Source organism: Nansenia antarctica, assembly GCF_963989245.1.
Source record: "Nansenia antarctica genome assembly, chromosome: 4".
NCBI classification, from domain to species: domain Eukaryota; kingdom Metazoa; phylum Chordata; class Actinopteri; order Argentiniformes; family Microstomatidae; genus Nansenia; species Nansenia antarctica.
In genome coordinates, this window is record NC_137689.1 from 67,243,925 (window position 1) to 67,267,950 (window position 24,026).

Genomic DNA, 24,026 nt, shown 5'->3' on the forward strand with positions numbered 1-24,026 from the left:
ACACACAGCCACACACACCCACACACACCCACCTACACACACCTACACACACCTACACACACCCACACACACACACACACACACACACCTACACACACCCACACACATACCTACACACACAGCCACACACACCCACACACACCTACACACGCCCCAAATCAAAAACGAGGAGGACAAAAACAAACGCAGCGTGTCATGTTTCCACCCCATCCCCACTGGCGGCGATACGACATTTAACCCCTCCCTCCCCGTCGGCCCCCCCTTACTGCTCCCCCCGCAGCAAAGTCGTATCGAGGACCGTCTGGAGCGGCTGGACGACGCCATCCACGTCCTGCGGAGCCACGCCGTGGGCCCCTCCAACCCCGGGGGCATGCCCAGCGGGCACGGGGACATGCACAACCTCATCGGCCCGTCGCACAACGGAGGCATGGGCACCATGGGCGGCTCCGGCTACGGCACGGGCCTGCTGTCAGCCAACCGCCACGGCATCATGGTAGGAGGCTGATCAGAGACGCCACACACACACACACACACACACAAAGCACACCGGGGGGATGGGATGTTACCACTGGGGAACCAAGGGTGGCACTGTTGTTTGTGTGTGTGTGTGTGTGTGTGTGTGTGTGTGTGTGTGTGTGTGTGTGTGTGTGTGTGTGTGTGTGTGTGCGTAGTGTACTCATGATACACAAGGCATTGGAACCACTTTGACAGAGGCTTTGAACCAGATGGGGGTCACAACAATATCAAGCAGAACAATATAGATATACCAATATTGACAGAGATGGAGAGAGAGAGAGAGAGGTATAGTGAAAGAGAGATGGATGGAAAGAGGGTGAGATGGAGAGAGAGAGAGGGATCATGAAAGAGAGATCGAGAGTGAAAGAGAGATGGTGAAAGAGTATAATTGAGAGAGAAAGAGAGATGGATGGAGAGAGAGAGGAAAAGAAAGAAAGAGAGACACCGAGGCCTGTGAAAGCCCACTCAGCACCTCCTCTCTCTCCCTTCTCTCTCTCTCTCTCTCTCTCTCTCTCTCTCTCTCTCTCTCTCTCTCTCTCTCTCTCTCTCTCTCTCTCTCTCTCTCCTGGGAGACCTCTGGGCCTAGATGATAACCACATGTTTGTGGAGCAGGTCTGCGGAATGCGCGACATGTTGATGCAATTGAAACCGGACCCCCTTGTCCCCCCCGCCCCCCCTCTCTCTCTCTCCCCCCTCCCCTCCCCTCCCTGTGTGAAGGTCTGGAGAAGTGAACACCACTTTGGTTTCCTGGTATTCTTAAGGACATGGGGAGGGTTATTCCCTGTGCACTTGTTAGTGGGGGTGGTGCTGGTATGGGTCTGTCAGCGAAAGGAGCGAGAGAAAAAGTGAGAGAGAGAGAAAGGAGAGAGGGATGAAGGAGGGATAGTGTAAGCCTGGCCACCTCGCTTGGCCAAGCACAGACAGACCAGGAGTAAATAAAGGAAATGGCTTTCTCATTCGGTCAGCTCTCTAGCTCCAGCTCCACTTCCAGCCCCAGTAACAGACCCAGATCCAACTCTCTCTCTCTCTCTCTCCAGACCCAGCTCCAACTCTCTCTCTCTCTCTCCAGACCCAGACCCAGCCCTGTAACCCCAGCCCGAGGCCCCAGCCTTAGCCTTCGCCCTAGCCCTGTTCCACAAACCTAGTCCCCAGCCCTATCCCTCGCCCTATACTGCAGCCCTTGGCCTAGCCCCAGCCCTAGGCCTTAGTCCCAGCCCTATTCTACAACCCTAGCCCTAGTCCCAGCCCTAGGCCCCTAGCCCCATTAGAGAGGGAGGAGGGGGTACGAGGGAGGAGGGGGGAGGGATGGATGGATGGAGGGGTAAGACGGAGGAGAGGAAGGAGGGAGGAAAGGGAGGAGGGAGGCTCACTTGAAAACATCAAGGAAGATGTTGGTAATCTTTTCCATATTTAAGGTTGTTTTTTTCGACTTGAAACAAGCCATAAAGCCCCAGCCAGCTGTGGAGAATAAAGGAGCAGTGGGAGGCAGAGAGAGGAAACACATGGAGCAGAGCAGGAGGCAGAGCCCTCGTCACACACACACACACACACACACACACACACACACACACACACACACACACACACACACACAGACTCACACACACACACACACACACACACACACACAGACTCACACACACACACACACACAGACTCACACACTCACACATACACTCACACTCACACACACACATGCATATGTACAAACACACACACACACACACATGCATATGTACAAACACACACACACACACACACACTCACACACACATGCATATGTACAAACACACACACACACTCACACACACATGCATATGTACAAACACACACACACACACACACACACACACACACACATACACACACACACATTCTTTCTTTCCCTCTCTCTCTCTCTCCCTCACTCATTCACTTACGCACAACACTCCACTGTAGCCACATTCATCCACGTCGACACAGAAAAGCTCTCACACACTTATTTGTACACATAAACACTCGCCACAGTTGCACTCCACACAAACAAACAACGGGGCCCCGCGTGCTCCAAAAACACTTGTCCAAACACGAGTGCACTCTCTCCTCCTTTTGTTCTTAGTTAAGAGTATTTACTCTCTCCCAGCACTGAGCTCCCTCACTCAAAATGGGGAGCACCTGTGGACATGGAGAGAGAGAGAGAGAGAGAGAGAGAGAGAGAGAGAGAGAGAGAGAGAGTGTGTGTGTGTGTGTGTGTGTGTGTGTGTGTGTGTGTGTGTGTGTGTGTGTGTGTGTGTGTGTGTGTGTGTGTGGGCATGTAAGCGTGTGTGCGTGTACTGACTCACTCCCGACGATCATGTCTCCTTCTCACGCACATCTGCCCAGCTGTGGCTGTCTTCTTCACTGACTCACCTGCGGCCTCCCTAGTCTCTACTGAACACTACTGAACACTACACTACATAGTGTATACTCCCTAGTCTATACTACTGAACACTACATTCCATAGTGTATACTCCCTAGTCTAGACTGAACACTACACTCTATAGTGTATACTTGGTAGTATACAGTGCAACCACAGGACAGAGAGAGGAGAAGGCTTTTAGTGTACTCTCACATGAGTATGTCCACAGTTTCCTCTCTTTCTTTCTTTCTTTCTTTCTTTCTTTGTCTTTCTTCCTCTCCCTCTCCTTCCACCCCTCTCTCCATTCCTCCCACCACATCCCAGGCGGGTGTCTTACCCCTGCACGGTAGGTAGCGACTGCCGCGGCCACAACGCCAGGATGTTTGTTTGTGTTTCCCCCCAGAGAGAGAGAGAGAGAGAGGGAGAGAGGGAGAGGGGGGGGAAGGAGGGAGGCGCCCCCCCTTCCCTCTCCAGGCACGTGGTGCCACCACTAATGAGCTGCTCCTCAACTCACTGAGACGACTGTTTGCCCTGAATAAATACAGACGGGCACCTCGGAAGGGCAGGGCCGGGGGTCCTGTTGATTAGAGCTGTGAAGTAGAGTCGTTTATTACACTCAGAGGTGGGGGGGGGTCTCTGGTTTCTGTTACACACCCCGAGCACAGCATACCTTCACCTGGTGTGACGGTTGTGTTTCCCTAACCTCTCCACCGCTCACCACGCTCTCTCTCTCTCTCTCTCTCTCTCTCTCTCTCTCTCTCTCTCTCTCTCTCTCTCTCTCTCTCTAAAATACCACACAACAACATAAATGAACCGAAAGAGACCGGATTCCATCAGATTCACCTCAAAACCTTACCCCGGTACATTTCCAAGTGCGACCTGCGACCACCGAAAACAAAAGTGCTCCTTCCCATGGCCCTAGCAGGCCCCTGACAAGAGATTTGGACATCAAACAGCCCGTGTTCCCCAGCCTGAGAGCGCGGTGTAGAGGAGGAATAGTGTGGCGTTGGGAGTAGTAGTGTGGTGTTGGGTAGTAGTAGTAGTGTGGTGTTGGGTAGTAGTAGTAGTGTGGTGTTGGGAGTAGTAGTAGTGTGGTGTTGGGAGTAGTAGTAGTATGGTGTTGGGAGTAGTAGTAGTGTGATGTTGGGAGTAGTAGTAGTGTGGTGTTGGGAGTAGTAGTATGGTGTTGGGAGTAGTAGTAGTATGGTGTTGGGAGTAGTAGTAGTGTGGTGTTGGGAGTAGTAGTAGTGTGGTGTTGGGAGTAGTAGTAGTGTGGTGTTGGGAGTAGTAGTAGTGTGGTGTTGGGAGTAGTAGTAGTGTGGTGTTGGGAGTAGTAGTAGTGTGGTGTTGGGAGTAGTAGTAGTGTGATGTTGGGAGTAGTAGTAGTGTGGTGTTGGGAGTAGTAGTATGGTGTTGGGAGTAGTAGTAGTGTGGTGTTGGGAGTAGTAGTAGTGTGGTGTTGGGAGTAGTAGTAGTGTGGTGTTGGGAGTAGTAGTAGTGTGGTGTTGGGAGTAGTAGTAGTGTGGTGTTGGGAGTAGTAGTAGTGTGGTGTTGGGTAGTAGTAGTAGTGTGGTGTTGGGTAGTAGTAGTAGTGTGGTGTTGGGTAGTAGTAGTAGTGTGGTGTTGGGTAGTAGTAGTAGTATGGTGTTGGGAGTAGTAGTAGTGTGGTGTTGGGAGTAGTAGTAGTGTGGTGTTGGGAGTAGTAGTAGTGTGGTGTTGGGAGTAGTAGTAGTGTGGTGTTGGGAGTAGTAGTAGTATGGTGTTGGGAGTAGTAGTAGTGTGGTGTTGGGTAGTAGTAGTAGTAGTAGTAGTGTGGTGTTGGGTAGTAGTAATAGTGTGGTGTTGGGAGTAGTAATAGTGTGGTGTTGGGTAGTAGTAGTAGTGTGGTGTTGGGAGTAGTAGTAGTGTGGTGTTGGGTAGTAGTAGTAGTATGGTGTTGGGAGTAGTAGTAGTGTGGTGTTGGGAGTAGTAGTAGTGTGGTGTTGGGAGTAGTAGTAGTGTGGTGTTGGGAGTAGTAGTAGTGTGGTGTTGGGAGTAGTAGTAGTGTGGTGTTGGGTAGTAGTAGTAGTGTGGTGTTGGGTAGTAGTAGTAGTGTGGTGTTGGGAGTAGTAGTAGTGTGGTGTTGGGAGTAGTAGTAGTGTGGTGTTGGGAGTAGTAGTAGTGTGGTGTTGGGTAGTAGTAGTAGTGTGGTGTTGGGAGTAGTAGTAGTGTGGTGTTGGGAGTAGTAGTAGTGTGGTGTTGGGAGTAGTAGTAGTGTGGTGTTGGGTAGTAGTAGTAGTGTGGTGTTGGGAGTAGTAGTAGTGTGGTGTTGGGAGTAGTAGTAGTGTGGTGTTGGGTAGTAGTAGTAGTGTGGTGTTGGGTAGTAGTAGTAGTGTGGTGTTGGGAGTAGTAGTAGTGTGGTGTTGGGTAGTAGTAGTAGTGTGGTGTTGGGAGTAGTAGTAGTGTGGTGTTGGGAGTAGTAGTAGTGTGGTGTTGGGAGTAGTAGTAGTGTGGTGTTGGTAGTAGTAGTAGTAGTAGTAGTGGTGTTGGGAGTAGTAGTAGTATGGTGTTGGGAGTAGTAGTAGTGTGGTGTTGGGAGTAGTAGTAGTATGGTGTTGGGTAGTAGTAGTAGTGTGGTGTTGGGTAGTAGTAGTAGTATGGTGTTGGGTAGTAGTAGTAGTGTGGTGTTGTTGGTATTCATGCTGAGATCCAGATCTCTCCAGCAGCCCCCCCCACGGGCGTCCTGGGATTACTGCACTTAATTCACATCCAGCCATCTGTTATTCCCATCTCTTGATTTACACCCTCCCTGCTCCCCATGCCCTCTCTACACACACACACACACACACGTGGATGCACACACATGCACGCACACATGCACGCACACATGCACACACATGCATGCATGCACGCATGCACGCACACAGAGACACAGACACACAGACACAGACACACACACACACACACTCATACACACACTCATACACACACTCACCCACCAAAAAGCCTGCTTGCCTGCCATCGACTGACCTGTTTTACTTTCCATACAATAGTTCCCCAGAAATGACAGTGAGGTCATCTTTTTCCCTATTTTTTTCTTCCTTAAAAGAAGGGAACTTCAACCAGTCAACTCTCCTTGCCCCTCGTCAACGTAATATTATTATTCATTTGGTATTGTATTTTCACTGGCACACCCAGTCACACAAAAAAGCCTTCCTGGCCACGTATTGCGTCCAGTAGGAGTCTAACGTGTAAGTCACATGGTTTGCTGTCTGCTATCCATCAGAAGTGATGTCATTATTCAGAAGACGGTAAAGGAGAAGGAGCTGTTGTCATGAAATGGAAGCCGGCACTGACGTAAACATGATGTGAAACGTCTCGCCGGCGATTGTTGAGAGGAAATTCTCACAAGTGACACGTTGCCCCCCCCCCCCCCCCTCCCCTCCGCAAAGACTGGTGGGAAGTCACCTGGTTGAGATCTTTGGGGTATGCATGACAGCCCCCCCCCTACACACACACACACACACACACCCCCTTCTGACCATCTCCCACAGCCTCCCCTAGCACAAGTCTCCTGCCCCTTAGCCCCCCCCCCCCCCCCAACCCCTTAACTCCCGTAGCCCCCCAACCTCCCGGCCCCCAGAAGAAATCCCCCGTGAGAAACAGCTGGATCATGTTTGGAGAGCTGCTTTTCCTTACAAGCCTCCAGTCACAGGATGAGAGGCTGAGGTCATCCAGAGAAGCAGGTGTTCTCATGATGTGGCAGGGAAGAGTGCTCTGGTGAAGGGGAGGCATTAATGTGCTCTGTGTGTGTGTGTGTGTGTGTGTGTGTGTGTGTGTGTGTGTGTGTGTGTGTGTGTGAGAGAGAGAGAGAGAGAGAGAGAGAGATAGAGAAGGGGGGGGGGGGGGGGGTGCTTGCGCCGGGCGGGGAGGGGAGCAGCAAGAGTTGATGTTACGGTGAGAGTTTCCCCCCCACCCCCCACCCCCTCTGCCTGTGTGCTATTTGGAACATTCCAGTCGTAGTTTTTGTGCGGATGTGCCCGGCGTCATTTAGAGCTTGGTGTGAGCCTCAGCGCTCTGTGTCTTAAAGCTCTTTGGCTAATGCGCATCACTCACTCCGTATAATGATTTAGAGACGGACTACATAACGACCCCCCATCCTACTCATCTCCCACCGATTCAGTCTTCACACACACACACACACTCACTCACATATACACACACACACTCACATACATACTCACACACACACACACACACTTACTCACTCACTCACTCTACCTCTCTCACACTGACGCGCACACACACACACACACACACACACTCGTCTCCCACCGATTCAGTCTTAGTACTCGCACACACACACACTCATTTCCTACCGATTCAGTCTTAGTACTCTCTCTCTCACACACACACACACACACACACAGTCATTATCTAGGAGCGCAGCCCAGTTAGTATCATGGACTTAATCTTTCAACACTTATCACTGTGAGGTCAGGCCTGGCGGACTGTGAGTGTTCTTCCTCTCCGGAGCAGGTTGAGAGAGACAGGACAGTCTATTAAGGGGGGGGGGGGGGGGCGGGGGGGAGACTGGAGCATTACAAGCTTTAAAAGACTGAGTAATACCTTTTAAAATGGTCTCCTTTTTTGCAATAAATAGACTCTAAGCCGCTGTAAATCTTCTGAAAAGCAGATTGTGGTCAAAGGCCATCAGATCTCTGAGGGATCTGAAAAGAGAGCTAAACTGTTTTTGAAAGAGGGGTGGTGGTGGGGGGTGGGGGTAAAGATACTCTGACGAGTTGGGAAGCTGTTGTTTGTTGAAATGAAGCTCACACCCTTTGACTCCTAGTGCACTCTCCTGGTGTTGTGATCGCTCGTTTCAGAGGAGAGGGAGACGGGCGGTAGAGAAAGGAGGGGAGAACGACATGGGAGAGAGAGAGAGAGAGAGTGTTAGAGATGGCGGCGAGGAAAAAGAGAGGTCGATTAAAGAGAGGAAGAGAGGGAGACGGAGAATGTAAGAGATGGCAGGCGTAGGGGATAAAGAGGATGTTAAAGAAGGATGACAGGGTGATAGAGGGAGGATGAGAGAGAGATTTGAGAGAAGAAGGGACCGAGAGAACATGATGAGCGGATGGGTAGAAGGTGTTAAAAGGAGAGAGAGACGCTGTGGGGATCTGAGGCTGAGGCTTTCATCCGTTTACAACACCTTTTGAAAGGCATGTTTGTCCCCCCTCCTCTCTCTCTCTCTCTCTCTCTCTCTCTCTCTCTCTCTCTGTCTCAGACAGAACAGTAGCATGCTAATGAGCTTTAGCGAGACGTGTCTTTGCCGTCTTCCACCCCTGTCCACTCGGCCACATCAAAACCAGCACTGTGTGTGTGTGTGTGTGTGTGTGTGTGTGTGTGTGTGTGTGTGTGTGTGTGTGTGTGTGTGTGTGTGTGTGTGTGTGTGTGTGTAGGGCTGTTGGAACCCGTCCTGTGAGTGAGATATTGGAACACACACACACCCACTCAGATTAACTCTTCTCTCTTGCCTTTTGAAAAGCCTGTCAAAGCTCTCCTTTCATAATGGGTACAGGGGGATTATGAATATGGGTTTTTGGATTGAAATTATTGATCTTAAATCTGGTGGGATGTTCTGTGAGCTCTTCAATGGATAGGCCGAAGGAGGTCTGAATAGGGGATGTTGTGATCCGGGCTGTAGAATCAGTCAGTTAACAGTGAGGCGCAATTTGTTGATTGGCACACTCTCTCTTGAGCGGGGGACACACACTCGCACTCGCACGCACGCACACACACAGACACATACATACACACACACACATACATACACACACACACACACACACACACATACAGTTCTCTTTCACACACACATACACACACACACACACACACAGTTCACACACACACACACACATACAGTTCACACACATACAGTTCACACACACACACATACAGTTCACACACACACACACACACAGATACAGTTCACACATACACACCCACATACAGTTCACACACACACACACAAACCTACCACCTGCTAGCTATCATTATCATAGCACATTATTGTTAACTGGATGATCTACGTTCCTCCTCATAAACTCCACGTCTTTACTGACTGAGCCTCATATTGAAGTTGTTTAGGTAACACTGCAGGGGCTGCCATGACCCTCTCAGAGGGGATCCCAGGGTTAACCCAGTGTGTCTGGGTGACCGTGTCTGTGAGGAGAACTCAGAGGGGGCACACAAACACTTGTCCGTGACTAAAACCCAGGAAGTGTGTGTGGGGGTGGGGGGGGAGTGGGCTGGGGGCGGGGGTGTTATGAGCTGGTATGTCTGAAACACACAAAGGCACGCTATTCTGCCCTCTCTGCGCGCTCTCGCGCTGGAAACTTCACTCTCACACACACACACACGCACAGAGCACGGCTTTGTGATGCCGCTTTTCCACGGACCCCTGAATCTTAATGGCGCCGCCGTGGCCTCAGCGCGCCACCTGCTGGAGAAAGAAACAACTGCATCCACCCCCCCCCCCCCGAGCACACTTACTTACTAGTATCAAAGACATGCAAATCTCCTCAGTGATGAAAAAAAAAAGATTTCTCAGGTCTGGGGATGAAGGACGAAAAAATCTGTTGAGTTTTCTGTTTATCTCAAGGCGATTCATCAGCTAAAGGGGCCAGGCTAAGCCCTGGATGGATATTAAAGCTCCTTTATAGGGCGGCTCAGTCTACTACACTGGCTGGGGCCAGATTTGAGCGAGGGTCAAACACGGCTCGGATGAAAAGAGCAAATTCTCTCACCATAATCTCTGTTGTAATCTGGCCCGATTATGTTGTCCCGGACAACTTTCCAACATGAGAACGATGGCTAATAGTCCGTCTCTAATACTTCTGAGGCGTCAAGCCTCTGCCAGCCATCACCCTCTCGACAGCTGGGTGGAGAGAGAGAGGGAGAGCGAAAGAGAGACAGAGATGGGGGAAGAGAGTGAGTGAGATGGAGGAAGAGAGAGAGAGAGATGGAGGAAGAGAGAGAGAGAGCACATGGGTGATCTACTACAAGGACATGAAATCCTGTGATAGAAGATCTGCCTCACACAGACTGAGAACGCCAGGCCCCATCTAGTGCTAACAGGTGATTAGGCCCTTTCTGCCCTCATTGAAAACTCCAATCAACCTCTTCTGAAGAGGTTAAAGAGATACTGTCCACACAATAAACCCACATGGATGTACCTACAGTATTTTAGTGTGCTGTACACTGAAGATAAGAGATGGACTTACAGTATCTCTACCCTACATTGATCTGTTATTGAACGAAAACCCCAAAAAAGAATGACTTGACTTGCAGACCCCTGGCATCCTGCCTCTCTCTCTCTCTCTCTCTCTCTCTCTCTCTCTCTCTCTCTCTCTCTCTCTCTCTCTCTCTCTCTCTCTCTCAACCTCCCCTCCCCTCCCCTCCCCTCCCCTCCCCATCTCTCCTCGGAAAGAGGTCCCCGCCAGCCCCCATGTTTAAAACAGCTCCCTCACTCTTAATTGAATTAACATCTAAAGACGCTACATCTGCACTCCCGGCTAGCTGCAAATGGTTAGCAGCTGTGGCAGAGGTTAGCCTAGCTAAGCCAAGTCAGGGGAGGCTGGTGGAGGCCGGAATCGGAGGACGGGCTCATTGTAACGCACGCGTGTTTGATACCGTTCCTCATTCCGTTCCATGCATTACATCGAGCCCCCCCGTTCCGCCGATGTCTACCACCACCAGCCTCCCCTGGGCTGAGCTCGATATATATATAGAGAGAGAAGCTTTTGGAGAGTCTGAGAACAATAATCCTTACTTCTTGGCTCAGGACCGAGTGGACAAGTGTTTTAGCCAAATGAGACTTCCTCCCCTGCCGTCCAAACGAGACCCATCCAACCAGGAAATGGGAGTTTAACACTTGCCCCCCCCCCCATGTCCCTGCTGACCCTTTCAGTCGTGACCACACTCCAGGTCCTGACACTCTGGATAAATACCACATTGTCTGATGGAAGTCCGCTTCGCTTCTACTCTTCCGAGGCGAAACAGAGGAAGTCAATTTGTTCCAACCATTCATCATCAACATAAAAAAAAACATTCTTCCTAAATGAGCCTCTTTTCTTTCTTTCTTTTTTCTTCTTTTTTTTCTTTTTTTGGGAACAGTTACTGCTTTCGTGACTCACTTTCAATTGTTGTGGAAGAAGGGGGAGTCTATATTTAGGTGCTATAAACATGTCGGCCTATTGTGTAGGGCCGTGATGGATGGAGGTCTTCCCGATGTTCTGTGGTGACCTTGGCCTTCCTCGCTCACTGATACGTGAGAAGCAGGACCGGCGGTTTAACTGACAGCAACACCACTAGAATAGAGAGCAATGAGATAGAAAACTCTAGATTGATTCATCTGGGATTTTTTAGGGGAATATGCTGCATACGGTATATATACGGTGTACGTTTGAGTGCTTTTGAATGGAAATGGCTGGAGAAAATAAACCTGGAGGTTGTTCTTTTAGTGTTGGAGATGTGGTAGACGTATCGGGGGGAAACACAACTCTCCGTGAGTGAGGTGATACATTCTGTGATCACACACGTTTAGCATGTTTCTCACTTTTGTTTGGATCGTTTGCACGTTGCAGGTATTTTAAGATGCGTTTCAAAACAGTGCTTTGCGCTTTTTTCCGGTGTATCCTTGATTAAAAAAAAAATCGGATATGTCGCCTCACACAACTTACAGTATGTATGAAACAGTTTGAAAGAGTAAACGTGTTTCAAGATATGTTGGGCTTGAGACAGCAACAATCACATTAAATCTATGGTTTCAACTACGGATTCCCCAGTAACAGTGAGCCGTTTACGCTAGCTAAGCGCTACTGTAACTCCCGGCTCCTGGTATCCATCCTCTTTTATCAGTTGTTATGTTAGTATTATTATAGCCTTCATCCATCTGGTCCTGTTTAAACGAAAAGGCCTAATTCATTGACACTACGAGTGTCTGGGCCTGGGCCGGGCCAGTACTTAGCCCCCGTGTTAGCTCTCCACAACGCTAATAAGGACTAATGCTCGGCCCGACCCGCCACATATGGAACCACTCCAAACTCAAGCACTTGAAACGTACAGTGGTCTGAGAGGGCGTTTTGAGAGGGCGTTTTGCATGGTTATGTGGGTGTGACAGACGGGGCAACAGGTGACCGGTGCGTTCATTAACCCCCAAAGGTTACCACGCCACGGCAGCGTCACGTTTCGTCTTTAATCTCTCGGCGTCTGAAGCTGACGTCGGACGGCGTTTGTACAGTAATGGACCCCTCTGTTTATGACTGGAGTGGAGGCATGAGGAAGCAATTTTCTCTCCTCTCCTTTGAAAAGGCCCAAGTTCTGTGGGGTTCAGTTTTGGTTTCTTTGAGCTCTTTTTTGGGGGGGAGTGTTTTTTTTTTTTTGCCCTCCGTAAAAGTGGCTCTTTATAAAAAAAAAAAAAGTGTTGCGTCATACCGGTCATGTTAAATCAACACCTCACCACTCATATATCACTGCCTAGAGCCTAGAGTCACAAGGCTTGACACAGGATATGGAGAACAGAGAATATCTGTTGTTCTGTCTCTTGTATGTGTGTAGTAAGAGTGTAGCTGAAGAGTGGTTTTCCACCAGGGGAGGCTGGTGGAGATAGAAATCGGAAGGACGGGACTGATTGCAATGCATTGGAACGGAATGTGTGTTTGAAACCATTCCTCATTCCGTTCCATGAACAATACAATGAGCCCTGTTCGATTTCTACCTCCACCAGCCCTCCCCTGCTTTCCACTTTGTCGTAGCATAGTGGTACACTCTAGTACACTAAAATACTTCACAAAAATACTACTCTCTCTCTCATTCCCCCTCTGTTGGCGTCTGTGAAGAGACCAGGGTTTATTCCTTCTCTGACAGGAGTGCACCTCTCCCTGGCGTGCAGCATTCAGTTTTTAAAGAGCTTTGTAGTGCCACGCTGTGACATACATTTAAGCTGGAGAACACCAGCGGTGGCATCCCGGGCTCTCACCTTAGGATGCGTCGGGGCGCACTGTTCTGTCTGCGCGGGCCCGCGGTGCCACGTCCTGTGTGTTCTGCAGTGACAGAGAGGGGGCTTGCTGGTGCCGTCATTCTGATTTGTGTGGGCTTTTTTGGGTTCCTAAAGCTCTCTCTCTCTCTCACACACACACACACACACACACACACGCACGCCACACACACACACACACACACACACACACACATACATACACACACACACATATACTGTACTGGCATTTCTAAGAGTTTTCTGCCCCTCATCTTAACGAAAGGGTAGCTGTCAGACCCGAGGCCTGCGCTTCGTCCTTCCACTGCCCCACACAAGGGTAGGCGGGGGGGGGGGGGGGTGGCAGGGGATGACGGAGGGGTTGTTGGTGGGGGGCGGGGGCATGAGTGAAAGTGTGTAAGCATTTCCTCCGTGCTCGACACGAAGCCCGGCGAAGGATACAGCTCCCCTAACAAGCTTCACACCTGGGGGGTGTTTCCCGGGGGCGGCCCATAGTGAAATGCATTGTGGGTCCATGGGAATCAGACCCTCCCACCCCCTCCCAGCCCGGTCCCTTAGGGCCCTCCTCACGGGGCCCTGGCTGAGACGGAGGTGTTGTGTGGTGCTCCGGGGGGAGGGGGGTACAGGGGTGAGGGGGGGGGGGAGCCAGGCGAGCGTAAACAGCATTAGTGCAGAACGCCATGATACCATCTGCTCCTGTCGGTCACACATCTCCTCTCAGCTCCTCTCTCTGACTAGAGGGGCTGCTCTGACTCTCACTCCCTCGCTCGCTCTCTCTCTCTCTCTCTCTCTCTCTCTCTCTTCTCTCTCACTCACTCTCTCTCTCACTCTCCTCTCAGCTCCTCTCTCTGACTACAGTAGAGGGGCTGCTCTGACTCACTCACTCACTCTCTGTCTCTCACTCTTTCTCTCTCTCACTCTCTCTCCACTCCAGCTCCAACTGATTTCCCCCTACACAGAAGTAAAAAGTAAGAAAGAGAAAAGAATGAAAAATAAGTAAAATGAACAAAGCCAGGAAACCCTGCCTCTGTTGGTGCACGTTCAAGTCGGAGCGTTGACTTAACAATGATCACTGCCGGACGGTCTTGTATCTTCAAAAGAAAAGTTCGCCTGACAAAAGCGCAAAGGCAACTCCGGCACTTGACCCAGAAACTTTCCTCTCCCTCTCCCTCTCCCTCTCTTCTCCTCTCCCTCTCCTCGTCTCCTCTCTCCTTCCCCTGCATAATGAGCGCCCCGTACCCCAGGCGTACCCCCGGAGCGGTGAGGCGCCGTCCCCGTGATTAACACTGGCACAGCTGACAGGGCTAACACCAGGACCCCCCTCTCTCCCCCAGCGGGCCCTGCGCATCATCAGCTCACCGCCACAGCATCATCACCCCCCCACTCCCACCCCCTTCCTAAATTAGGTTAGGGTTTTCTTTCTTTAAAAAAAAATATAAAACCTTTATTAAATATGTACGCCAGCTTCCCTTTCCGTCAGCGGCAGCCAGGATGGTGCCATTTTGCATTTGGGGTCTGCGTCATGATGAAAGGGGAGCAGAACAAACGCCGGCTTGGAACGCTCACGCCTGGTTCTCCCCGCGCGGCGCGGCAAAGCCGTTCGACATTTTCTGATATTTGCATCAAGCGAAGGGGAGGCGGCAGGGATGACATCTCGGCTGGGCTGTCAAAGGCTTAGCAGGAATTACAGACAGGGAGAGAGAGAAAAGTGGCAGGTCCCCCCCCCCCCTCCTCACCACCACCACACACACACACACACACACACACACAAACACCCCCCCCCCCCCCGCGCCCTCCTCCTTCACTGAATAAAAAAAAAGACAGAATGGAGAGAGAGAGGGAGAGGGAAGAGAGAGGGAGAGAGAAGGGAGGAAAGAAAAAAGAAAAAACATAGAAAAACTTGTGCCAAATCGCAATTCCTGCTGGATCTGCCGATTCCGTCAGGGGAATTAGGAAGCCCACAATTAAACATATGGGCATTAAGATAATTGTCAGTTGTGTTGGCGGACATGATAGAAGACAGATGGATGTGAATCAGTGAGCTCCACAGAGGCTCCCTGGGAGATCATTTTGTATTTTACCTGCCTGAGCAGCTTCACCGGGTTCCTCACTAGTGGAAGTGGGGAGAGGATGGAGAGACGAAATGGAGGTGTGTGTGTGTGTGTGTGTGTGCGTGTGTCTGTGTGTGTGTGTGTGTGTGTGTGTGTGTGTGTGTGTGTGTGTGTGTGTCTGTGTGTGTGTGTGTGTGTGTGTGTGTGTGTATGTGTGTGTGTGTGTGTGTGTGTGTGTGTGTGTGTGTGTGTGTGTGTGTGTGCGTGTGTGTGCGTGTGTCTGTGTCTGTGTGTGTGTGTGTGTGTGTGTGTGTGTGTGTGTGTGTGTGCGTGTTGCCTGGGTCCTCTGTGGTGATGCGCAGGGGGAGGGTGCCCTCTGCAGGTCAGAGACAGCACTGCATATCTGGGAAGGAAGGGAACGCAGGCAGAGGAATCTTCTGAAACAGGGAGAGGAAGATGGAGGCCAAACAACAATGTAGATGGTTGAAGATGAAACAAGTGCAAAATCAAGTGGAAAATCATTCATCACAAATCAAATAATAATGAGAAAAAAAAACATTGTATATATTCTTGTTATTAAGGGTGCACCTCTTTTGCGAATGAATCATGATACATGCTGTTATTGTGAGGATATGATGTGTTTCTGAACCGGACCGGTCCTTTCTGTGGGCTGCTGTGTGTCCATGTGTATTGGGTGTAGGGGGGCACCGACCCAAGCGAGCTGTGTTGGCAGTACCCGTTGTGACATGTCCCCCCCTCTCTCTCTCTCTCTCTCTCTCTCCCTCTCTCTCTCTCTCTCTCCCTCTCTCTCTCTCTCTCTCTCTCTCCCTCTCTCTCTCTCTCTCTCCCTCTCTTTCTCCCCCCCAGCAGGTGGGCTCTCACCGGGAGGATGGAGGGGTGGGCATGCGTGGCAGTCATCCAATCGTGCCAAACCAAGTGCCAGTCCCGCAGCTCCCTGTGCAGTCGGCCACATCGCCAGATCTCAACCACTCGGATCCCTACCGAGGTGAGTGGGGGAGGGGGGTGGCAGAGGGGGGGGTCAAGGGCACGGCGTGGCACAGCAGGCACACTGTGGGGTGGTGCCAACGCCTGGCCCTCCTACTAGCAGCCTCTACCCACAGCCCTGTGTGGCTGTGTGGCTCCAACCGAGAGCAGCATCCATCTCTCCCACAGAGACACACACACACACACACAGACACACACACACACACACACACACACACAGACACAGGCACATAAACGCACAATATATCACCAACGGTCCCAACGCAACTCACAACCAAGAGACACGGTCTCATTTGAGATGGCTGTTCCTGACGATCCAAAAAAGGCGGGAACATATATATTATTTATGTAAGACACAAAAAAATGTAAACACATTTGTAAACACTTTTTTGTTTCTAGTAAATATTCATTTATCTGCAAAAGTACATTATGATAATCAGGCGACAACTCACTTTTTTTTTTAACAACAAAAACATTTGGATAGATTTGTCCTTTTTTTTCCCTCAAGTTACCCGAATCCCATATGCCATTAATAAAACCAAATGTACTTGGCAAAGATGCCATGTTTCACGCCTGAGTAGTTGTGATTTAACCCAGCAACACAATATATTTCAAATATGAATATGTAAAAGGAAATTGTATATGACCGACGCTATGAAGCAAATTAGCCCTGGGCCTGTTTAAAGAACTGAAAATGACTTCCTTGGCAACAAGTCTTGTTGAAGGTGGTCGGAGCCAAGAGCTTAATGAGGTGTTGAACGTTCAAAACCAGACTGGGGAAAACGCAACGCAGCCACAATCCTATAGGATAGTTTCAGACGCGAGGCAAGCACTGGCATGGACTATAAATAATGGACATTAAAGTGTTATTGGCAGTTGTACAGTTAAACAGTTGCAGGATTGTGGCTTTCCTTTTGACTTGAAGCCATGGGTCTCCATTAGTGTTTACCCCTCTGGCTTATTAGGAGTGGGGGTGAGGATGAGGGTTGTTGAAGAGGGTAAAGGTAAGGCGGGCGTGCGCATACGTGCAAGTGTGTGCATGCATGTGTGCGTGCGTGTGTGTGTGCAACAAGGCTGAGGCTACTGAAGAGGTTGTGATACTACAGTATAATCCAGGTAGGACACCTAGTCCCCCAGTGACATCATCTCCTAGGAGCACAGGAAGCAGAGGACCAAGCTGGTCACATTCACCAAGAGCCTAGTCCAACATGCACGCACGCACACACACACACACACACACACAAGCACACACACACGCGCATGCTCACATGCACACACTTGCGCGTACACACACACACACGCACACACACACGCACACACACACGTGCATGCTCACATGCACACACTTGCGCGTACACACACACACACACACACACACACACACACCCTTCTGGGAATGACTCCAAAAGCCTAGATGGACTATTTCACGTTCGGCCCTTTGTTTAGGTTGTTTGGCCTGTTTAGATTCGGCACGGTTAAAGGACAAAGTCACTTTTTTTTTGGGCTTTGTAAGCCCACATTCAGTCCTTGTAGCATGCATAAACAAGCAGGGATTGTGTACAGGCACTGGGAGAGACAGAGTACACTGGGGGCCCAGACAGCCAGCGGCCACGGCCCATACAGGAAGGCAGGGCGCCATTTTGTGCCTCTTTTCTCTCTTGACTGAGGGCATTTTCTCTGCGAGGGCTTCTGTTCTGAGTGTGGGAACAGTGGAGAGTGTTTTATGTTTAACAGGGATGTTGGCACGAGCCCACGAAGGGTGACGTCAAACAAAGAGAACTGTATACTCCATCTGTGGCGAGGGGGAGGGTGGCGGGAGGGTGGGGGGAGGCACCCTAAGACCATACAGTCAAGCCCTTTTGTGTCCCCCAGACACTCCCCTCTGTCTCTCCCCCTTTTCTCCCCCCCCTCCCCCCTCCCTCCCGCTAGAAACAGAGGATGAGTGTGCCCATAGACAGTCTTTTATAAGGACAGACACACACATTCAGGCCTGCTACACGTACACACACACACACACACACACACACACACACACACACACACACACATTAATCTCTATTCATCTGGGGTTTGCACCAATGTTTGTTTTTAATTTTAAGTATTGATGATTCAAAAGATAAAAAGTCGTGTCTGGCACCAGTGGAATAAAGTCTAGCTGGCACGCACTGTATCCTTCAACTGACTTTGAGATCGTTTTCCAAAAGCTGAAATGACTTTGTGAAAAGCTTGAATAAGCTAATGTAATGGTACTCAATTGGTGGAATAGTATATTCTCTAGCTGACAGAATTGTGATGTAAGCTGCCAAATATTCAGTATTGTTCCTGCCACACAGTGATGAACGCTAGCACCAAACCACCACAAAGGAATAAGCCGAGAAAATACCGGAAAATGATGGCAGTTTTAAAAGCATGCAGTATAACGTTACATGCAAACAGCCAAAGCGGTCCTCGGGCTTCAATGGGACTTTCTGGTCAAATAAAGGTCCAATTAAAAATGTATGAAATAGATAAAATACATACGAGATACAGTAAGGTTTTTCACACACACACACACACACACACACACACACACACACACACACACAGAGAACACAGTGTGTAGTCATGTCTAGCTGTCTCTTTTGAACATTATACGGATTACGTATAAACAGTGTTGTCATGATACCATCAAACAAAAGCTGAGAATCTCTTCAACCTCTTAGTAGTATTTGATTACAAATCCAAAGTTTAGGAGCGTAGAAGCCAAAAGAAGAAAACTATGTTTCACTGTCCCATGACTTACGCAGGGCCTCTGTTTCTCCCTCTCTCCCTCTCTCCCTCTCTCCCCCTCTCCCCCTCAGCCATGTCCGGCGGGATGCAGGGCCAGAGCGCCTCGTCGGTGAGCTCCGAGATCAAGTCTGAGGACGAAGGGGACGAGAACCTGCAGGACGCCAAGTCCTTGGAGGCCAAGAAGGAGGACCCTGACAACAAGGACCTCAAGTCTATTGATAGGTCAAGATCTAGCTCCAACCCTAACTCCTCAAGATCTAGCTCCAACCCTAACTCCTCAAGATCTAGCTCCAACCCTAACTCCTCAGGATATAGCTCCAACCCTAACTCCTCAGGATCTAGCTCCAACCCTAAAGCCTGATTTATACTCCTGCGTCGAATTTACGCGCGGCTACGCCGTAGCCTACGCGAGGGCTCTCCAAGTTTATAGTTCTACGTTGGTCCGCGGACCGCGGACTGCGTCGCGCTGGTCGGTGTACTCATAGCGGCATAATAGCGATCAAAAAACGTATTTTTGTTATGCTTGTTGTAAAGAAAATGTCTATAATGCATTGAAATGACAGTAAACTAAGATAATAAGATGGTTATCATACATTTTCAAATCTTTATTAATAAGTAATTACAGAAAAAGTAAATGACATTTCTGTCATGTAACTAATTAACAATTAACTAAGCCAAGTCCTTGGAGGCCAAGAAGGAGGACCCTGACAACAAGGACCTCAAGTCTATTGATAGGTCAAGATCTAGCTCCAACCCTAACTCCTCAAGATCTAGCTCCAACCCTAACTCCTCAGGATCTAGCTCCAACCCTAACTCCTCCAACCTCCTTCACTGGGTGTTGATGAAGCCATCATCAATCTGCCTTAGGGGGGACAGCTAAATAACACTCAGGATAACCCACAAACTGAAATAATCTCTATGCTCAATTTGTCTGTAAGACTTATCTGTGATGTTTTGTTGATAGGGACCACTGTCGGGGTAAATTATAATGTGCACACGATGAGAGTTCTATAAATCCATACAATTCAGGATTCACACACACACACACACACACACACTAACTGAATATACAAACTCCTTCACAAATACGTTTCTCCAGAGGTCCTCCCTCCATTGTCCTGAGGGTGATTCTACAGTGTCTGTCCAGGGTCTTGGGCCTGGTTTTAGCTGTCTCTCGCACACAAGACTGGGCCCTCTCTGTCCACATTCACAAAGTGCATCCCGTGCACCCCCCCCGCCCCCCCATTCCCAGAATAAACACTGTTTACCTCCTTTCACCTGGAATGACTAATCGGACCCCGATTCGGACCCCAATCCCAGATCATGTCATGATGAAAATGTGAATTTATTTGAAGTCATAATCGTAAATGAATGAGATTAATGTCAGAGGGTGGTTGAACCACCACCCATGCTTTACATACAGCATGCTTTAAGCCTAGCGTGGAATGCACACCTGCCTATTGCACTTCTAACTGAACCCCCTTCCCCCTCCCTCCCACCTTGCCTCCCCTCCTATCCGGCCCCCCCACCTCCCATCCTTCCCCCCTACCCCTCCCTCCCTTTCCCTCACCCTGCCTTTCATCCCCACCCTCTCCCCCTCCCTCCCTGCCACTCACCCCCCCCACCCCCTCCCCCTCCCACCCTGCACCATATCCCCTCCCACTCCCATCCTGCCCGTCACCCTGCCCCCCCCCCCACCCCCGGCCCCAACAGCAACGTGGACGACGAGGACCTCTCCCCGGAGCAGAAGATCGAGCGGGAGAAGGAGCGGCGGATGGCCAACAACGCCAGGGAGCGCCTGCGCGTGCGGGACATCAACGAAGCCTTCAAGGAGCTGGGCCGCATGGTGCAGCTGCACCTAAAGAGCGACAAGCCCCAGACCAAGCTGCTCATACTGCACCAGGCCGTAGCTGTCATACTCAGCCTGGAGCAGCAAGTCAGAGGTCAGTCTGGGGCTTAACAAGTTGTCTCTCAGAGAACGCCGTGCGTTGACACTGCAGAGCCGAGCTGAGCTGTACTGTGCTGGCCCGCCTATGCGTCGGCCGAGGTTGCTGAACCGGCGCTGGACATGACAACAGCGCTGGGAATGTATAAAAATATCCGAGCCAGCACAGTATGGTTTGGGTGGGCCCTGTAGTGTGTAAGACATTCAGTGATTTTCCGAAAAACTGCCAGCCGGTTCACGCCGGCGTTTTTTCTGGGGTTTGTCGTCCTTCTCGGACGGAAACTTCGTTGTAGTTTTTGATAATCACTGAATTAAAAAAATAAAAAATAAATTTAAAAAAGACCCCAGATTAAATCCGACCGGGTTATTTTCTTAGGACCTTATCATAGATTGATATTATATCAATCTTTTATTGACACACACTCCGACACTCAAGCACACATGTAAGGTAGGTCTAAACCCATTCCTCAGTTGTAGTATATTATTCATATTATTATTTAGTACCCCAAGTCCTGTTCTGATACCTTCCCGTCATGTTTTATGTCCACAACCCTTTGAAATGTTCCCCTTTGTTCCCGAACCTTACTTGTCATCTCAGTGTGATGTCCTCTCGGAGCCACTTGGTGGCGCTGTCTCGGTTCTTAAAGACGTCCTGGTGCACATCTCTCTCTATTATAACTACTCGTGACATCAATTAGCGGCTAGAGAGCACCATAAAAATAGAATGTCCTAAATCATTCTGTCTCTGTGGAGATCCCCCACTGGTTGATGTCATGAGTAGAGGTAGAGAGCAGCCGCCGTGTCACAAGTCATGTGACCAGTCGTCATAGAGACACGCCGCCGTCAGCCGTCCCTCAGATAGGTCTCTCATACGGTATGTCAACCCTCTGTCACTGAGGTGTGCGTATGTTTCTGTGCGTGTGTGTGCGCGTGTGCGTGTGTGTGTGTGTTGTAGAGCGGAACCTGAACCCCAAGGCGGCTTGTCTGAAGAGACGGGAGGAGGAGAAGGTCTCGTCTGACGGAGCACCTCTCTCTCTGGCCGCCGCCCACCACAGCATGGGCGACGCCTCCAATCCTATGGGACAAATGTAAAAAGCAACTCCCTAAATGGTCAGAAGATTTCACTTTAAACTAATCTGCTGTTTCACATTTGTACCATGACTTGCCATTAACCAAAAAAATAATAAACAATTAAAAAAACTAAAAACTAAAAACTCAATTGGATTTCCAAGCATACTCTGGCTCCATTTGCTTAAAACCAAAACCCAAAAAAAATAAAAATGTTTACAAAAAACGTTTTACGAGTTATCAGTCTTCCACAGTGACGTCGGTATTTCTCTCTGCGGTGTGTTAATTGTTGGCATTGATGTTTCATGGACACTTGCCCCCCAAAGACATTAATACATATTAAAGCAGAATTCGGGTCCAGAATTGGAACTGAATAGATTGGAAGAGCAATCTCTGTGGATGGCACCACTGATAACAATGGGTCTGGCTAACTCCACAAACCCTATCCATATATTCAAACGCTGGGTACATTTTAACAACAGATTGGCAGTAAGTGTGCTTTTAATGTGTGTGTGTGTGTGTGTGTGTGTGTGTGTGTGTTTGCGTGCGTGCGTATGTGCGTGCGTGCGTACGTGCGTGCGTGCTTGTGCACGTGTGTGTGTGCGTGTGTGTGATTCATGTGTGTGATGTTGTTTTGGCTGTGTGTCTTCATGTGTGTGATTGGCGTCAGCTCACTAAGTAAAAGCTCAGTTACCATATCGTCGTTTTTTTATGATGTTGATGTTTTTGTGATGTTTTGTTTTGATTATTTCAGTCTCTATAATTAGATGTTATGCATACAGTACACCACGCAGATACAGTTATGTGTTGAAGACTTCAGGTGTGTACGACAGGCTTCCTTAGCCACCATCTTAACCATATGGTGTGTTAGCTTTAATAGCATTGACGGGGGGCAGTGAGAGGGGAAGGTGGGTGGGCTGTTGTTTGTGCAGAGAATGAGGGGGAATGCTAGGCTACTGTATCTCCCCATCTCAGAGCTAGGTACCAAAGGTTGTCTTCCTCTGTTGACAGAGCTGGACGGACCCTGTAATAGCAGGTGTAAAGAGGCTCTGAGTCCCTGTCAGGATCAGAGGCTAACATGGTACCAAAACATCACATTATGATATTACAGGTAGGTAGACATCGGAGGACGGGCTCATTGTAATGCATGGGACGGAATGAGGAATTCTTTTTTTTCTTTTTTTAAAAATGCATTGGCGAACAAAAGCATACAAGTCAGGGACATATACAATATACAAATGCAAATTATACTATTGACTTAATAAAAACTAAATGAGAGTTTTATTTTCTTTATCCCCCATTTGGTGTTCGAACAGAGAACTAGAACACCTTTCTTTTCTTTTTTTTTACCCCTAAACACCCACCCAGCCCAAACTCTCGAGGAATGAGGAATTCTATCAAAAACATTCCATGCATTACAATATGCCCGCACTCTGATTTCTGCCACTACCAGCCTCCCACCAGCCTCCCTTGTGTACCGGGTATTATTTAGAGCATACAAGGAAGTCGTTGTTCCTCTTACCACAAGAACGTTATGTTGTCTAGAAAGGCACTTAAGGCCAGCAGTAATGTTAGACTGTGTAGGGAAGTGAGGTTTAGGGACTAGAGTGTCTGTCTTGATTTGTGTGTGTGTGAGTGTGTGAGTGTGTGTGTGTGTGTGAGTGTGTGTGTGATGTGTGTGTGTGTGTGTGTGTGTGTGTGTGTGTGTGTGTGTGTGTGTGTGTGTGTGTGTGTGTGTGTGTGTGTGTGTGTGTGTGTGCGCGCGCGTGTGCGTGTTCGTAGAGGATACAGCCGCATGTGTGTATTCCGTTTTTTGTGTTTGTACAGGTACAGGTAGAAGGGCGTCCCGCAGCCTCAGTAACCCCCCGGTCTCTCCTCCCCTCCCCAGGTCCAAGTTGCCGGAGTTCATCAAAATGATGAGCGACCACTTCCTTTGACAACGTTCTCCCATTCCCGCCAACCAATCAAGTCAATCAACCGACCACCCGACCAACGTTATTCCCTGAAAACCCAGTTTTTTGTCTTGCGTCTCCTGTAGAAATGAAAACCGCAAATGTATATTGGCTATGGAAACAGATACGAGAGATCGTTTCTTCTTCTTTCTTCCTTTCAGCATTCCCAGTTTAGAGAAAAGAAAAAAAAAAGTTATATATCTTCAGAAAGAGAAAAAAAAAATATGGAAAAAAACGACACGATGGAAAAAAAAGGCGACGGGGGACTCTTCAAACATATCATTATGTTGTAACTATGTTGCAG

General features: G+C 49.3%; 1 protein-coding gene across 1 annotated transcript in view; it reads left to right on the plus strand.

The window, feature by feature from the left end:
* The window catches only part of tcf4 (transcription factor 4), a gene marked incomplete at both ends in the record, with an annotated part of 159,498 nt that extends 135,791 nt beyond the window's left edge, over positions 1-23,707 (plus strand). Inside the window, 6 exons of the mRNA XM_080529631.1 lie at positions 281-493; positions 15,854-15,989; positions 18,829-18,979; positions 20,471-20,700; positions 21,658-21,790; positions 23,659-23,707. Of these exons, the coding sequence (XP_080385757.1) occupies positions 281-493; positions 15,854-15,989; positions 18,829-18,979; positions 20,471-20,700; positions 21,658-21,790; positions 23,659-23,707 (912 nt within the window). The remainder of the gene's footprint in view (positions 1-280; positions 494-15,853; positions 15,990-18,828; positions 18,980-20,470; positions 20,701-21,657; positions 21,791-23,658) is intronic.
* Positions 23,708-24,026: the final 319 nt, after the last annotated feature.